This window comes from Paralichthys olivaceus, chromosome 24, assembly GCF_024713975.1.
Source record: "Paralichthys olivaceus isolate ysfri-2021 chromosome 24, ASM2471397v2, whole genome shotgun sequence".
In the NCBI taxonomy this organism is placed as follows: Eukaryota; Metazoa; Chordata; class Actinopteri; order Pleuronectiformes; family Paralichthyidae; genus Paralichthys; species Paralichthys olivaceus.
Genome location: NC_091116.1, coordinates 12,486,189 through 12,504,645, shown reverse-complemented (window position 1 = coordinate 12,504,645; position 18,457 = coordinate 12,486,189). Strand labels below are relative to the sequence as shown.

The following is an 18,457-nucleotide window of genomic DNA, read 5'->3' as shown; positions in this document are numbered from 1 at the left end:
AATCCTGCTGACGAACACACAAACAAGCGCAGATAAAAAGAAGAAAGTAAAATATAGAACGTATGTGACCCTGACCTCTGACTTTCAACCACCAGATTCCCATCGGTTCATCTTTGAGAGCAAGTGAATGTGAGACTTACTGAATTTCCCTCCAGGCGTTCAAGACATACTCCGACCTTTGACCTCTAACCACCTATATCTGCTCAGTTCAGAGTCAGCCAGTGAATTTTCCTCGAGGCGTTCCTGCGATACTGCATCGGCAAGACGACAAAACCACAGAACACAACGCCTCTGAACCCGTGTGACACAAAAGTGGTTGAAACTGCAGCGTGTGATCACATCACCTTTAATACGGTGAGCATGAACATGACTCAAACATTCATACACTGTTAGAAGCAAAATATTGAAGGCAAATCCACAAGATATAACAAGTTGAAGAGTTACAAAATGAAAACCATCATAACAAGAGATTACATATGAATATGCTGTGCAGACAATGTACAAAAACATGATAGTTGTGAGTCAAGTTAAGCCAATATGATGTTAAAATACACATTATATGACGTATTGGATTTTGAAAAAATTAAGAAGACAAATATAGATATTTATATACAGGTACACAAAGATACTGCATTTTGGAGCCTTGAATTTGAAAAAAAAAAAAGTACAATGGCTTTGTCTTTTTTTAAATCTAGAAGCAAGCAACAATATATATTTAAATTTCTATATGCAGGATATTCTGTGAGCGAAACAGAGAGAGACGAGAAGAGAGGGGACGTTGAGGTGCGCTGCGGGAAAAAAATCACACACCTCCGAACGAAGCGCTTTCATGTTGTACTTAAATATTCAGCCTCTGATGAGGAAACATCCACTTGTGATGATTCACGAATCGATGGCAAAGACGCTCAGTTATTTCTGTTGAAGTTCATTAAAGAATCCACATCGAGCCAATTTGGGGATTTGTGTTGGTTTTATTTAAATTTCCACTGTCTCACAACTGCTTTGGCTCAGTTTTCATCATTCTCACTTTCAAATACCAAACTGAAATCTGTGTCTCGAACACAACAACACAACCTCTGTGGTCTTTTCAGAAGATTTACCGAAGCGTCTTTAAGAAGAGCAGATGACGCAAGTGCACGTAGCTGAGCCAAAGCAACTATAAAACACCGTAACTCAATCTGCCTCCACTGTTTTATACTGCAGTCCGTGATTTACTACATTACCCAGAATGCAGCTGCACGACCCTCAGAGAAATCAGGGACTTTTGATGCTGGATCTTCGACGTGAAATAACAAATACAATCATTCTGGTCCATCTCTTGTCGTTTCGAGTGCAGACGTCGGCCTCTGTGTTTCCACAAGTTATAAAAATCTATGAAACAGTAGATCTGAGTCTGATTTGTCCCTTTGGTATCCTCGAGTAAGAAAGCGTCACACGTGGCTTCGCTGACTTTATTTTGGTATTTAAGTTAAGTATTCAAGTTGGTTGTGAGCACGCCGCTAGAATCTGCTGCTAGTGACTCTTCACAACTAAGTGTTTTGAACAAAGGTTCAGAAGTGCGAAAAGAGAAAAGTGATTTCACGGCTCAGTACTGGATGAAGCGACCGGGTGTGACGCGGCGTCTCTTTTCGATCAAAGTGCTGAGTAAAGATCGACAGACGATCAAAAAGAGCTCATTTAAAAAGGCACTTGAAGTTTCCACCCCTGTTGTGTGTGTGGTTTTTTTTTTTTTTTATTTCTTTTTTTTTTTTTTTACTTGCGAAGTTTCCATTTTTTTTCCTCGTTTAAAATATACAATAGCTGCCTTTCACTGTTTTACTTCTGCGTTTTCGCCGCCAGACGATCAGCGACGCTCCGAGCAAGAGCGTCGATACATAAAGACAGAGAGGGAAGATGACGAAAACGGAAAGTTGAGAATAAAAGTCCGCTGTCCGCAATTAATATCTTGACGTTCTGGTTTTTGAAAAAATCAGGGTTTGGGCAGCGAGGAAGTGAAGTTTGACTTTAAATAAAAGTAAAATAGATATTTATTATTCATTTAATTTGGGCTTTATTCAAAATATAAGCCATTAAAATGACTTTATACTCCAGTCTCTAAAGAGCGTCATGTTTTTATCATGTGAATTCATCACTAAACGTTTGTCTGATAAAAGAGAGACAAAGGATTTGGGAATCATTTTCTCTTCACTATACTTTGGCAACACTTTAAGGGAATAGTGCAAAAACTGGCGCGGTGAATTTAAGGCGAGGGCGAGTTTAACTTTGGTTTCAAACACAGATGTCCACGAAACCTTTTTCTTTTCTGCTCATATTCCTGATGGAAATGTTTTTTTTTTTTTTTTAAATTGCAGATAATTATCAGACTGTCCCTTTAAAGTTTCAGACAGTCTGTGGGGTTAAGGCACTGTCTACATTTGTTTTTCCTCTATAACAAGGAAACAACAACACAGACATATTGAAGAAGAAGAAGAAGAAGAAAAACTGGCTCAGTGAAAAAGCTCTGACTGCTTTTTAAAATCTATGAGAGATGAACTAACAAGCAGCTGGTTTCACTCAATCATCTTTTAAAAAACCGTCTGTTAGTAGGATGATGCTGTGATTCTGTTGTGCGTTTCTTTTTCTTTTATATATATATATATATATATATATGTATATGTAGATATATAATATATATATATATATATATATATATTATACATACCCTGTCTGCAAAGCAAATCTCCCTCAGTGGGACAGTAAAGTTATAATGAACTTAATCGAGACGCAATTTCAAAAACAGCAAAACGAGAAGACGTCAACACGTTTCATCCTTCTGAGAAAGTAGAAAACAGAGATTTTCAGGGAGGAGCTGCGTCAGAGACGGATGAACAGGAGGTCGTCCGCGTAGCTGCTTTTTTTTTTTTCCACCACAGTGAATTTACCGAAGGAAGCAGCCGCTGACTCGCTCTTCTCTCGTTGGACATCACCGAGGACAAGTGGGACGATACAGAAGTGCTGTATGATGATTGGCTTTTCACAAAACAAATTGAAGTGTTTTTTCGGTACGATCCAATCGGCCTTAGGAAAAGATTTCATTCTTCTTCGATGAAAACAAACTTTGTTCTTTCTTCCTCTCAAGACGTCTCCACCTCGACCACAAACCGGCCGTCCTCAGCCAAACTTGAATTTTTAAAGCTTTCATCATTCTTTCCTAATTGGAAAAACACAAAGAGAGGGGGACGTGTCCTGTTTTCTCTCCTCATCCTTTTCGGGGGCACGTTTCTGTTCTTCAGTCTATTCCGTTTCATGTTTAGAGACAGGAGTCTTTTTGCGTTCCTTAAAACTGACGTCTCTCAGTCCGGGGGTGGAGAGCGGCTCGTCCCTATTTGTTCTCTGAGTAGTAGACGGTGTCGTCGGGCAGCGAGGGGAAGGGGAAAACTTTGTTCCCGATGACTGGACGGCTGTTGATCTGTGAAAAAGAGCAATGACAGGTGAGAAGATCTGAGAAGTGAAAGATATCTTAGTGGAGAACATCGGAACTAATTACTCCGATACTCTAAACAGTGTTTCTGAGAAATTCTGATTTACAGGGAGGAATATTTCACAGTTTGAAATGAACGTGGTGGGAAAAAACTCAGCCTTGAAGTTTTTCTCCAAGCCCAGTATAAGGTCGTCTATATCCAAATTGAAAATACTACAATAAGTACAGTTAATAAACCTCCTACTTAAAAACTAAAAAAAGCTGTGAGTGAAGTTGTTTTACCTGCGTCTGTTCACTGAAGTTCAGATACTGCTGTTGCTGCACCATCAGGCCGTTCAGGTCGAAGCCGGCGGTCATTTGGCAGGACAGCGCCGCCTCATCGGGGTTCGGTAACGCCGGTATCCCCTGCACAGACCCCGGTCCGGGCAGACCCTGGTAGAAACAGGCGGGCTTGGAGAGGATCTGGTTGTTTCCGGTTGCGTTCATTTGCCTGCAGGAGTTCACCTGACCGAGGGGCACTCCGTTCACCGGCACAGACGCGGGGGCATTTCCGAACATACAACTGCTCGAAGGGGCCAGAGGCTCCAGATCCTGCGGAACAGGAAACGGTACAGTGGGAGTCTCTGGAGTCCTGAACACCGGCCTGCCGTTGACGGTGGTTTGGGGCGCAACGACTCCAGGCAGAGGATTCCTCTGAAGTCCTGACATTTGGTTGAGGCGGGCGCACGTTTGTTGGCGTCCACCGGAGATCAGCTGCTGCTGCTGCTGCTGCTGCTCCAGTGGCCAAGACTGTCTCTGATTGTCACTGTTGTGTGTCTGAAGTGCGAAGTGGCCCTGTAAGCAGCTGGACGAGGGAGGAACCGCAGTGAAACCTGATTCGTTTGAAATATTCTGGGGGTAAGTTTGAGCAAAGTTGTTGACTTGGTTGGAGTTTGGGACAGAGTTCCACTGGTTTCCCTGAAAGTTGAACACAGGATTTAACTTTCTGCCTCCGCTTTGGTCCTGGAGGCCGATCGGTGCGCTGGGCATCCTCATCTGAACGTGGTTCTGCACTTGGCTCGGGTGAAGCTGATTGGTCGGCCTGAACGCTCCGAGGTTGTTCTCCTGGGCGGCGACTTGTAAGCTCCTCAGTTCGTTCTGCGTCTGAGCACAAGAGTCCGCCAGCGAGGGGTTGAAGGTCACCGGAGCAGCGACGTTGCCAAGACCGACAGGAGTGGGAAGCATCTGCTGGGAGGCGATCTGCTGAAGGGTGGGACCGTTTAAAGCAGGAGAACCCAACTGAGGAGGATCCATGTGGCTGAGCTTCATCGTCTCCAGGGCCGGCGCCATTTGTCCGTTCATCATCAGGCCTCCGTTTGAGATCAGCTGGCTCTGAGGCTCCAGGGGCCATCCGAAGTTCTGCTCCACAGCGAGGTTTGGGTCCAGGCTCTGCTGGTCCAGAGCGGAGAGGGAGGCCGAGATGTCGTCCAGCTGATCCGGCAGCTTGAACCCACCCTCCTTCTGCAGCTGCTCCTCCACATACGACAGGATGTCGTTGTTGAGAATGTCGTTCAGCTCCTCCCTCATATCAGACGTGTTGGTGCTCATCCTCAGCAGCATGCTCTCCCAGCTCCTGAGCTCGTTGGGCTCCACGTCCAGCGAGTCCATCACGTCGCTGTCCCCGAGGATCTGCTGCAGGGTCTCCATCATGTCCTGGACCATGGCCTCAGACTTAATCAGATTCCCAGATAATCCAGGTTTGGGTGAAGGGTGCTGCCAGGCGTCTCCCGGCACGCTGACGGTGGCGTGCGTGTCCTTGAAGGCGATGTCGTTGAGGGAGTTGATGGAGTTGGTGTTGTGTTCACAGTAGATGGACTGGTCCTGCCTCAGCAAGCAGCCCAGCATGGAGTCGGCGCTGACGGACAAGTCGTCCATTTTCCTCTGCTTCGGGGTGGAGCCCATGTCGGGGGTTTCCACGGTCGGGGTGGAGTCGTACAGCAACGCCTCCCCGGTGGCGAAGTTGAACGGCAGCTGCAGGCGTCTGACGCGTAGCTGTTCTTCTCCTTCTTCATTTCTGCAGAAAAATGAAAAACGACTGTTTATGACTAACTCAACAATAAAAGAACGAGTCCAGTCTGTGTGACGGGAACTATCCTGCGGCCGCTTGGTGGTTGACTTACGTCAGCGCTCTCTGCCGGGCCACGATAAAGTCCGGTTTCCCTCCTTTAAACACCAGCCTGGCGGTGGCCTGGACCCACACCCATATCCCAGTCTTCTTCAGCAGTCTGAACACGGTGAAACCGCTGTCTCCAGTCTTCATCACTGGACAGGACACAGAAAAACAGATATCTTCACTGTCTGTCCACTCGTCCATTCAACTATAATTCAAAGAGCAGGACTGGAAAAGAATCTGGAACCAGAATCTCCGCCCTTTGAAATCAAGTCGGTTTAAGTCCAGTTTGAAGAAATCACATACAGACGTGTGGTTGTTTGTGGGGACTTACTTTTTATGTGGTTATCGGCGCAGTACATCATGTCCGCAGCGTGGATGAAGTGGTAGCCCGAGCCCCTCGTGCACAGCTCTGTCTCATTGTAACCTAAAACCACTTTCCCCCTGTGGACGGGAAACACGACAACACGAGAGACTCGTGAGTTTCTCAGATTCTCAGTGACGTGAATGTTCATTAATTCAAATCCTCGTAGTTTGTTTCCAGATGTGTTTGGCAGAATTTCGGTGTGTGTGTGTGTGTGTGTGTGTGTGTGTGTGTGTGTACCTGGGGTCAATGCCCAGGGGCGTGAAGTCCAGCTTGTGCTTCGTCTGGAAGATGAGCGTCTTGGTGCGGATCTCCAGGATGGACGGCGGCTGCAGCGGCGTGGCGATGGCGAACAGAGCGAGCTGAGGGGGCACCAGGGTCCCGTTCTCTGACACTCGGTTCTGACCGTGGAGGAGCTTCAGGCGGCCGCGGAAGTTCAGCGCCTGGAGACGGACGAGAGACAAGTTTACACACAAACACAGGCGAGGACGAAGACGATCATCTACGTAATCATCGACGGTTACCAGGAAGCCGGAGGAGTTGTCCAGGAGGCAGCGGAATCGACAGCAGAAGTTTCTCTCGAGGAAGGACGAGTTTTCTGGCGGGATGGCCTGAGGGTCGTAGGTCAGCACGCCGCTGCTGATCTCTGCAGAGTTCTCACCTGTAAATATGATAGTGACATCGTTATGGACCTGCTGGCGAAGCCGGTGTCTGCGTGTGTCTTGTCGTCACTCACTGGGACTGTCCGCAGCGCTGTCGGATTGGTTGGCGTTGGGTTTGAGGGCGAAGTGAAGCTGACGTCTGAACAGAGCTCGGTCGTCTGTGTGGATCAACTCGAAAACGCTCTGATGGACGACGTCCGACTGAAAACAGACAGAAACAAGTCGTCAGCTTTTCAGAGTTTGTTCATTCAATCATTTCACGCAAACAGAGTGAACACAATCATTCACCGGACGGTTGTTCGACATGTCCGACGTGTCAGTATCAGCGTTTATGTCTGAAATTAAAACTTTTCATCAAGTATCAATATCAAGTGGATGTCAGAGAATATCCTGTGACTCCTCCTGGAGGCTAGATGACGTCTCTGTCTGTCACCACGGCGTCCACACGTGATCATAACAAACGCTAAATAAAGGAATCACAGCCTGTGTGTGTGTTTCAGAGCGGCCCTCCTCCAGGCCGCCCTCACTTTGGGTGGCGAGCTCCATCCCGACCGGTGTTTGCATTGGCGAGCTGCGTTCAGGACCGATGATGCGAGTGTAAACACGCCGCAGCGCGAACAATGCCCTGGCGGATGAATGCCACTGATTTAAGGCTGGAAAACACAGAGAGGCTGTTGTGCTCCGGGAGCGAGGTGCTGAGCGAACCACACCTCTCCGCTTGTTCTCTTACTCAACCGATGACAAACAAACCAGAGACAAAACCCGCCCCTTGTTGGCGGAGCTGAAAAATGACTTGTCCAAGTTCAAAACAAGCCTCAAGTCTGGATTTGTGAGCACGAGAGGTTTGTGCACTTCTTTTAAATCACTGCAGAAACAGAATTAAGTGCCACGAATACCTCAGAGTTAATTCCACGTTTCATCTCCTTGAAACTCAAAATAAACTATGAAATGCATTTTGGCATAGACGAATCATTTCCATCAGTTTCCTCTCTTTCTATCTGCGGTCCGATCTCGATCTCGTCTGCTCTTTATCTTCTTTTCTCCGCTCCGTAACTGCGCTTAGAGCCGCTCTATAAATAAAGTTTATAATGGTGGTAAACAGTCGAAGCAGCTGGTGAATCGTTTCCTTCCCTGATTAGCATCCTGACTTCAGATCGAGCCGTGGAAAAGCTGCGGCCGGTAGTTCTTTATGTTATCACGTGTTGCGATGTGGGATTTTAATTCTTATTTTCTTTTGTCGATAGTATAGAGAATGTTAACATTGTCTTCTTTTCTGGTTCCTGATGTTTCTAACTCGTTGTTTTTGTCTTCTAAGTTCAGGTGAATTATCAGCTCGGTCCCCAGGAGGAGGAGCGTGCGTGTCTGGAAACAGTCACGGCCTCCGACTGACTTAAAAAGAACAAAATGTTCACTGACAGATTCAAATCTGTGCGAGTCGACTGTTACTGAGCACGAACATGAAACGAAACTCGCTGCTTCACAGACAGTAGGAAATCTGCAATCTGTGCAGCGCTGTGATCTTTTTAAAAGGAAGTTTTATGAGGAACAGCTAGAGTTCAGGAGGTCGATGAGGTGAAGACACAACGTTGTGCGGGGGGAACGAGTTATTTCTGTGACAAGGGTCGTCCTCATGCGGTCGGGTGGTTAAAAAAAAAAAACATGTTGGACGGCATGTTTTCCTCACGTGACCTCAGAGCAGCCATGAGACTCCAGTACTCCAGAATCTGAGCTGGGAGAAACAGTCCCTCGGGGGAAAGGGGTTTTACGTTTACAGTGAGACAGAGCTGAGACTCTGATTTTTCATCTCATTGGTGCGGACGGGCTTTTACCTGGTGGAAGCCGAGGAAGTCCTGGATGGTGGGGGACATGTAGAAGACGTAACCTTCAGCCGTCACCACCAACACGAAGCCGCTCAGCGCCTGCAGGCCGGAGACAAGAAGATTTATCATAAGTCCCTCAGTTTATCCTGTGACACAGAACATATTTAACTTTACATTAATACACCCTGAAGTGTTGGAAACCGTGATTTGACATTTATCTTTTAACTCTATTCTTCTTTTCATTCATCTTTTCTTCTGGGATTTAGCTGCACACGGCGTTTTTAAAGATCCCATATCAGCTCCGTGTGTCTCTGCTCAGTCAGTGTGGTCGCCCGGGCCCGGACCACAGCAAACACGCTGGAGCTCCTCCGATCCAAACACATTTATTTCGGTTTCATCTCACCAGAGAATGTGCTGCCAACATTCGTCCGGCTGCTTTTCATGGCTCTTTGGCAAAGCTCAATCTTGCAGTTTCGTGTGGCGTTGAGAGGTTTTCTCCTGTGATTGGTGGCTCGGCTCTTCTACCCTCTAACCTCGACTACAGCTGCGTTTCAGCTCACGTTCGGGAGCCGACAGAAGCTCGCTTCCGACTTTAACACGTCCCACGGTCAGTTTGTTATCACGTGGGGCCATGTGACATCACACAGACTAGTGTCAGGGAATCGTATTTTCCTGTGTTACCTGGAGCAGCAGTTCGCCCTCGGAGAAGCTGACTCCGTCCACGGAGGTCATCTGGGAGCAGAAGGGCGTGGAGGAGGAAGAGGAGGTGGTGGTGGTCGTGGAGGACGGAGTCAGCACATTCTGGACGTTTCCCCCGAACATCAGGCTCGCGTCGCTCGTCCAGCTGGAGCCGCCCTGGCTCTTCTTCATGGTGGCTGGAGGTGAAGAGGAAGGAAAAGATGTCACACGTAAATTCGGTAAAGAGGAATCCACCATCATCATCATCATCATCATCATCACAATATTTCGCCCAAATCATTATTTGATTTCACACGGGTTATTTCCAATTTACAGGAAAAACAGGAACTGAAACCAGTTTGAGACACAACTTTTACTTTTCTTCTCAAATCTCTGAAACGAGCGGAAACTGCGACACCGACTCTGCAAACAGCTGATCGACTCCACGCTTTCTCCTTCAAACAACATCTGTTGAAATTAAGAGCGTGAAGTGAGAACAGCACAAAAGAGGAACGTCTCTTCTGTCCGTCCTTTTCTCTATCAGGGTGGAGCTGCCTGATGTTTCCTGTCGCCTTACGACACTGTCGCTGAACTCTTCCTCCTCTTCCTCCTTTTCCTCTTATCGAGCGCTTCTCGTCACCGAGAGAGAAAAATAACTGACCCCAGCAGCTCAAAATATCCTCTGAGAGGAAGCAGGTGGATCTGAACAATTCAGGTGACGATGGAGTGGTGAGGAGGAGGACGGACACGTTTATGGAGCTTAATGTGTGATTTATCTGTTCATTTTATTCTTGCTGTGCTGTTTCTTTCCAGGATTAGTCATTTTTTTAATGAAATCTATTCTCAAAGGGTCGGACTCATATGTGATTTACGCTTAGTAAAAGTTATATTTAATCATTTTAAACATTTCAATACCACACAGACTGAAATTACTTGAGACGATTACGTGTGAAAACCTGACCTGGAGTTTAAGCACATTTGAAACTATTCTCTCCAGGTTCCTGAGCTCTTTTTGACAACGCAAAAAATGTGCTTTGCAAGGTCACAGCGACTTTCACCTTTGACCTTTAACCACCAAAATGAAATCGTCACATCCTCGAGTCAAAGTGAACGCTTCTACCAAATTTGAATAATTTCCCTCGAAGCTTTCTCCAGATTTTGCGTTCACAAGAACTGAACGTGAGGACGGACGGGCAAACCTGCGGACATACTGCCCCCGGCCACTGGGTGTCGCCAGCGTGGATGAATAACAAAGTGCACCATGGGAGTTACTCAGATTAATACGCTGAGATAACATGTGCAAAGTAAGACGTCTCACACACACACACACACACACACACACACACACACACTCAGACACACACACTCTCTGGAGGGAGGCTGGCTCAGCCCAGGCTAAACAAGGATAACAGGCAGAGCCACAAAATTACCCGTTGGCCTTGGTGTTTTGTTTTTTTATTTCTCTCTGTGGACTGAACTCAGCGGGGAGCTGCGGATTCTGGAAGACGAGGCTTCGTGTGAAGTGGTCGACGGACGAGACTCCATCGATCTGGTTTTTTAGTGTCGAGTAATTTAAAAAAAAAAAACCCCCGTCAGATTAAAACTTATAACTCCATTATAAAGTTATAGAAAGAATAGTTTGGAACCGTTCCTGCAGGCAGCAAGTTATAAACCCATTACACTCATTATGTTTGAATTTAGAACAACTTTAAGTGAGGCTTGTGTCACAAATAGAAGTTTGACTTGGAGTATTCCTATTCTGAAATAAGATGAGGATGTTTTATTTATAGGAACAGGATTTTATTTACGTATCGTGCAGAGAAAAAAACAGGAAACCAGTTGGACATTCGATTAGAACTGTTCTCTAATTATATTTTGAGTGATCATCACTCAAGAGTTTAACCTGCGCTCCGGTCTTTTCGTCTTCCTGGATGTGTCACACTTTCTTAAATTGACAAAAAGACTTAAAGCAGAGTTTGTGCTTTGAAAAATATCCAGTGCATGTGGAGCAGCGGCAGATTAAAAGCACAGTGACTGGTCAAATATAAAACGCAGGAGATTTATGGTTTTGCAACAGACTGGTAAAGACATTTCTTCAGTCGATGTGGTTTTCAAAATTTCTTCTCGTCCGCTGCCGTTTCAAAACGACGGCTGACGTGAGCGAGTGGAAAATGGTTTCATTTATTATTTATTTCAGTTTTGGAGCCTCTTTAATCAGCAGGGACAGATGTGAGACGTCAATTTCCAGTAAGAGGTTTGATGTTTGAGAGCGAGATCCTTTTATTTTGAAACCGTGATTCAGAGAGAAAAGAGGGAATCTGACGTTTCTAATCTTTCATGATCTCTGAGGTTTGTGTCCAGGCTCAAATGTTCCCTGGTTTTTTTTTTTTTCCTGCTCGCTGCTGCAGTGAAACTTCACGTTCAACAGATGAGAAGAATATTGTTTCTACATTTCTAGGATTCAGCATGAAGACACAAGACCTTCTTTAAACCAAACAGTCCTGGTCTTTCAGGAGCCTCCACACAAATCAAGCGTTCTCTCTCAACCTCGCATGAACTCGCTCTCAGTAATGAGTGTGAAGCCTCAGCTCTGACGCTGCACAGCCTGAGGCCTTCATATACGCTTTGAGACTTTCTTCTCTTCAGCAACATGTGGACTCGACCGAGCCACAACTGCAGCTGTTTTATACACAACACGACAGAGAGAAGGATACTGAATATTGAAAGTCAAACAAATCTCTAGAATGTTGACACAAGCTGCAACTGATAATCGTTTTCTCTGTTATTGTCTTGTCTTTCAGATCGATTTAAAAAAACGGATCGTGCAAACAACGACCTCCTGCAGGCAGACGACCCGAACGCTCGACCAGATCCTCACACTTCACGTAAAGACGTCATCACAAGCGCACGATGTGATGAGGGAATGGACAACCTCAGCTTCCTGCACAACAAGAATGAATGCTCTCACTAATATGGTTTTTATTTCGAATTGTGCAAACAACAATCTTCAGCGGGTCCAGTCAGGGGTCGGCTGCAGGACGAGTGAATTATATTTCCCAAAATGACAAACTGTTCTAATCGCGACATCCTGGTGGAGCCACATGAACGAAACGATCAAAGCACATCGTCCGTGGACACAGTGACAGGAGACAGTTTGTCGGGGCTGTAAAAGAACCGAGAGAGTCTGGTACAACACAGGAACAACTAAAGCAGATGGGTCGGTTCAACTCAATAAAGCAGAGATGGAGGAAACGTAGCGCTGTGGTTTAAACTGCACGAGCTCTTTAAACGCTCCTTCCTGCGTGAGTGAGACCAGGTGGAAATACGTTTTCAAAAACTAGCATTTACACAAAGGTTGATGCGAAAGGACGCGCTGTCGAGCTGTGCCAGGAAATGCAAATGCTGCGGCTGTTGGATGAAACGTTTGCAGAAGAATTACACACCGCGAGCTGCCGGATTCATCATGAAAATATGAAGGGAACACGTACTCTGAGTTATGGAACCGTTGGAACAAAGTCTGCTGGAGAAAGAAAAGAAAGACAGGGTTTTTTTTTCTTGACGCATAAATCCACCAGTTAAAGAGACGGAAAGAAAAAAACGTTGAGGATTTTATTTTTTATTATACTAAGATGCCCTCTCGTGCTGATTTACACCGCTGTCTGTTTGATTTAGCTTGATTAATGGAGCTGAATACCGCTCACATTCCCAAAGCTTTGTTTCACTGGTTTCACACATGTTGGCGGACGGCCACCCCGAGAGCTCAGGCTCCAAAAATCCTATTACTGATGCAGCAGCAGCAGCAGCAGCAGCAGAGGCAGTGAGTTAAACAAAAGGGAAAGAAGAGGAGATGAAATGGCAAAATATAGAAAACTGAGTTTCTCCCAGACTCCGGAGACTCACCTGAAACTTAAGGTGCAAGAATTTATCCCAAAAAGCTGCAGAGGGATCAACTCTTACAGCTCAAATGTCAAAACAGTGAAGCAGCGCTGGTGAATATCATGAAAATCAATAAATAAGGAACGAGACCTCACATGAATTTCTTTGGTTGTTTGGATGGAAACCTGACGCTTGAGATTTCAGTCGTATAAATGTTAAACATTCTTGCACCTGCTCTGAATTTTTCCACATGAAACTAATGATTTTAGATGAATTATTTTAGAAAACACACGCATGTCTACATCCTAGATCTCTGCTGAGACGCTGCACTCGTCTGTGTCATCGCACACAGACATGTTTGAAAAAATCTGTTCGTGATTGTTTACGTGTCGATAAAAGCGTAAAAATCCTCTTTGTGATTCTGAACCTGTGGTGATTTCCCATCATGTGTTGTGAGTTGTGTCAACACGCGAGCTTGAGTAACAGCTTCATGTTAAAACAGACTCATTGTTAATCCCATGCTCCTTCACCCCCCCCCCCCGTGCGCTGCCAAATGTTTTACTGCTCCCACGCCGCGCTCTGCTCAGACTTTAACGTGATTTACGGCAAAGCACAACAGAGCCAATGGATTTCATGCAGTCTCACATTTCAAATTTAAATACTCAATGCTCTTTTCCTTCTGCCGGCCGACAGCAACACTACAACCTGATAGTCGATAGTAATAATATATAATAAATCCAAAAGCACACTCACACACTAACCAGATGTCCCCTGACAGCCTCATAATACATTTGATGATATATATATTTAATATTAAATTATTAAAAAACCACCAACTTCATTACTGTCAGTCGTTGATATTTATTGATATTTATGAGTGTGTGTAGTTTGGTGCAGCTCCACTGAATTTAAGGGCCCGTTGGTCTGAGCTTGAGAGTCAAGCTCATTCTTATACATCAACCTTTGGAAGATCCTTTAACTTCTGACTGAATCTGTGAAATCACCTGGTGGGATGATGTGCAGCGTCATTGGAGATGTAGGAGTGACTTACACAGAACACCATGGCGTCAGCAGACGACACCTGGGGACTATATTTTTTTTTAAAAACACTCCACCAGGAAGGAAAAGTGACATTTACGCTCGTAAAATGTGACGATGGTCCGAACAGAAACTGTGCAGGATCCAACTTGTGCTTAATGAGACGCTTGGACGCAGCTTGCCGCTCTGGGTGCTGATTACAAGTGCAAATACGAAACAGTTGTCCATATGCATAAAGAAACAAGCTGTGGTGTGCGTGTGGGTTGTGAACAAATATTGAGTTAAGATGTATGTTACCAAAACTAGACACAAGAATTTTCAAGAGTGCACGTCTTTGTCTTCGGTTTCACTGTTGCCTTTCTGTGGTTTTGGTGTGTGATCAGGGGGGGGGGGGGTCTGTACGGGCATGCCCAGAGTTAGGGCGTCTGACGCACACTCGTACACACTCATAGCCGGAGGGGATCTGGTTTAGTGGTTCAGCATCACAGCGCAGCAACAATGAGATATTTTAGTACCGAGGGGAGAGGGCGAGAAAGGAGCTTGATTGAGATAAGGCAGACGAAATTAAAGAGGCGTGGGAGGTATAAATAGAGAAAGTGCGGCACAAAGGGAGAAAGAGGAAACAAAAAAAGACAAGCTGACTTCTAAAGAAGAAAATACTAATTACTCTGAAAAGAGCACCCAGACAAAAAACTACATAAACAAAGAGTGAAAACCTGAGAGCACCGACGTAGGTGCCCTGAGGGATTTCCAGGCTGCTTTCTTACATGGTTAAAAAAAAAAAAAAAACCTCTACCCTGAATGTGGAGGTTTTAACAGGGAGCAGCTGACTCCTACCAACCACCAGAACCCTCGTAAAAACAGGAGAATCCCCAAAAAGCACCACCACAGCCCCCTCCACCTCCTCCTCCTCCTCCTCCTTCTCAACGAAGAAGAAACCCCGAAGCGCTGAGTCCGACTCCCCAGTGTCGTTGTCTGATCAAAAGAAGGTACCAACAAAGCCCGGTGATTCCGACGCTGGTTCCACGCTAATGGAGCTCAGATGTCCTCACAGTTAGTTTAGAGGTTGTAAAGAAGCTCAAAGTGCTTTTTAAGAGAGACTGAGACATAAACGTGTTTCAGACTCGAGCGCAGAGAGAGATCGACCTGAACCGGACCTGATGACGACGATTGATATGATAACTTCATGCTTTTTCTCTAGAATGTACGATGTCACCTTTCACTTTGGGAGGAAACTAAAACAAGACGGATGAGGAGATCGATGTTATTCCGGAGGAGGGACAAAGAATAAAAGCGGCGCACTTGTTGACCCCGTAATCAAACCCACAGCGTTGTAAATTAATTTAGGCTGGTGCGAGCCCCTCCACCGGCCCCCCGCCTCCCCGTCTCCTCTCCCTCTCTCCATCATATTTATCATATTTGCAAACACAACCGCCCTCCTTCTCTCTCTCTCTCTCTCTCTTTCCTCCCCCTTCAATCCCTCCATCTCCCAACACCCGCTCTCTGAAGCACTTTGTGGTTTCTCTCCACTTTGAAACCCAAGAGCTGAATGGAGTCATTGTTCTTCATCGCTTTGGACTGCAGGGTGGAGGAGGAGGAGGGAGGCGGGGGAGTGTGTGTGTGTGTGTGTGTGTGTGTGTGTGTGTGTGTGTGTGTGTGTGACAGGAGATCAGCATCACGCTCTCTCTCTCTCTCTCTCTCTCTCTCTTTCTCAGCAATGCTCGCTCTCCCTGTGATCCTCTCGCTGCAGGTTTGGACATGAGCGGTGAGCAGGACGTCTCAGCAGCACAGAAAAGTCCTTGTTGGGTTTGAAAAATGGAGAACGGGTTTGGGATTCGAGCGCTCTCCCTCCATTTTTCTCGCCGGCTTTAAATCATCTCTGTGTTTTTTAACGTGTATCATCTGTTGTCTGATCTGAGTCGTTTCCTGTTTTTCATGCCGTCGCTTTGATCAGGGACATTTCGCTCAGTTTGGCTCACACACGGCGCCGACCACATGTAATACACACTGGAAATAAAAGACACACTATCTCCTGTAGTGGGCGCTATATATTTACAACTGCCCTGTTATTTGACATATGAAAGGAAAAATGAAACTGTGAATCCTTTAGTGAGGATATTTTAGATCGAATAGACTTTGCACTGATTATTTATTAATTGATCCTATGTGAGAACGACAGGGCTCAATTATTTCCCTGTGATTCCACATATTTGAAGCTAAAACAAGATTCGGATTAATGAAAGTAACATAAACTTTCATGAACATTCTCCAGTTCACAAACTTACTCATGGACACCTGTAAGTGATCAGTCATCCGAAGCCTTGCTGCTGCTGCGACTGTAATCTTTCTCATCTCACTTTGTTTTCTTCCTTCGCGTTGTTGTTACTGCAACTTCCTTACAAACCACAACTATTTCGCCGATGGCCGCGCCCAAACGATGAGCCAACATCAAGACGACATCCATGAGAGAGTAAAAAAAAAAGATTATTACCACAATCTGCTGCTGAACGAGTTGTGTGTGAAATCAGAAAAGTTTTCCTTTGACCTTTTGAACAAATATATGTGTCGTCACCTATTTTTCTCCCATTTGTCATTCGACTGAAATTAGAGCAGGGATTATTGAGTAATAGCCAAAACAACCTGTTCAGTGAGGTCAGAGGGACCTTGAACTTTTGAAGAAATTCCTTCGAGGCATTTCGGAGTCATCGAGTTCAAAAGAGCGACGCGGACAGACAGACAGAAAACACGACGCCTCCAGTCCACGCCGGCGAGCAGAGTCAGGCCTCAGGGTTTAGACCTCAGGGTTTAGATTCATACTGATGGATTTTCTGTCTTCGGGCTGTGTGGTAACTTCTCTGACTGATGATTCCTGCTCTCGGCTGTTCTCTGGAATAATCCTCCAAACACAGAGTTGTCCGTGTGACCCTGTGAGGACACTCGGTGACATAATGCATTCCACAGCCCCAGTGAAATCAAACTGAGGACCAGTGTAAATACTACAGACTGTATATGAAGATGGACGACATGAGGACCCCTGCTGGCTGACTTCAGTACAGTGTATTTGAATTCATGCACATATTTTACAATGTATGACGCTCGAACAGTTAAAACTCAAACTGGGCCTCACAATGTATATACACCCCACGCACACACTCCAACCTGCTGACCTCTGACCCCTCGCATGCAGCGATAAGGCCGAGTCTGGAGGAGACGTCTCAAAGTTTACATTCCTCGGTCTGAAGGGCAGGTCGCTCTGCGGTGATACTGCACACCACCCACCACACACACACACACACACACACACTAACAGAGGGATCATACCGATCACTCATTACATTCGAGGACAACCTGAGGTGGAATAACTTGTGTGTTTCATTTCGTAGTACTGACGAATAACCTGACTATTAAACAACTGTGGTTGTATTCCCCCGCCAACTGCTGCAGTTTCAGTTTCTGCAGGTGGTTAATTAACTCACAATATGAGGACACCGTGACCTTGACCCTTGACCTTTGACCAGTTGACTCTTAAGGCCAAATGAGCTTCTGTTCCAAATTTTAAAGAAATTCCCCGGAGGTGTTTCTATTGTGCTCACAGGCAGCGACGAAACAAAAAGAAAACCAAAGAAAGAAAGAATAAAGTCTGAAGCTCAGGAAGGTGGTTTCTTTACACAACAGATGGAAATACGGCTAATTTGCTGTAGCTGTTGCGCGCACACACACACACACACACAGACACACACACACACACATGCACACACAGACACACACACACAGCATCGTTGCGTGCAAACTTTCAACCCCTGGCATCCTGAGCTGAGAAAGGAGAGGAAGGAGGCCGGCGGAGGAAAAGACAAGGAGAGAGAGAGAGAGAGAGGGGGGGGACATTCAGCGTGATTATTGTGTGAAAGAACTCACACACACACACACACACACACACACACACACACACACACACACACACACACACACACACACACACACACACACACACACACATAATGGCGATGGCTGCCAAAGCCTCTTGATGCCTTCACTGGCTTTTGGGAGGTTTGCATGATTACATGTTCTCCAATTTGGGACTGCTAAATGTCATTATACAGTAGATACTGATGAGGGGGGAGGAGGAGGAGGAGGAGGAGGAGGGGGAGGAGGATGGAGATGGAAAAAGAAAAGAGGTAAAGATTTCGTTAAGAGGGGGAGGAGATGGGAGGAAGAGGGGGGTGGAAACAAGAGAGAGGTAGAGGGAGGAAGACGGGTGAGGGGTGTTGAGTAACAGCCAGTAATCTGTAATGGAGTTTGAAGCATAATGTAGCTCCGGTGCTCTTATCGCTGTCGTGCCATGGACCCATTGAGGACAGGAAACCACTACTCCCCCCCCGACACACACACACACACACACACACACACACA

The 18,457-nt window shown here is 45.9% G+C and overlaps 1 protein-coding gene and 1 long non-coding RNA gene across 3 annotated transcripts in view; one reads left to right on the top strand and one right to left on the bottom strand.

The window, feature by feature from the left end:
• The first annotated feature begins 220 nt into the window (after positions 1–220).
• Positions 221–18,191, top strand: LOC138406965 (uncharacterized). Its single transcript, XR_011240357.1, has 2 exons — positions 221–354; positions 11,935–18,191. It is a non-coding gene; the product is annotated as an uncharacterized lncRNA (long non-coding RNA).
• ahr2 (aryl hydrocarbon receptor 2) overlaps positions 331–18,457 on the bottom strand; it is a 47,399-nt gene continuing 29,272 nt past the window's right edge. For both annotated transcript variants that reach the window (XM_069520864.1, XM_069520865.1), the window contains 9 exons: positions 9,137–9,330; positions 8,465–8,554; positions 6,710–6,836; positions 6,498–6,634; positions 6,214–6,416; positions 5,944–6,053; positions 5,620–5,761; positions 3,743–5,513; positions 331–3,448 (listed from right to left, as the gene is read on the bottom strand). In XM_069520864.1, the coding sequence (XP_069376965.1) occupies positions 3,362–3,448; positions 3,743–5,513; positions 5,620–5,761; positions 5,944–6,053; positions 6,214–6,416; positions 6,498–6,634; positions 6,710–6,836; positions 8,465–8,554; positions 9,137–9,330 (2,861 nt within the window). In that variant the 3' untranslated portion in view covers positions 331–3,361. The remainder of the gene's footprint in view (positions 3,449–3,742; positions 5,514–5,619; positions 5,762–5,943; positions 6,054–6,213; positions 6,417–6,497; positions 6,635–6,709; positions 6,837–8,464; positions 8,555–9,136; positions 9,331–18,457) is intronic.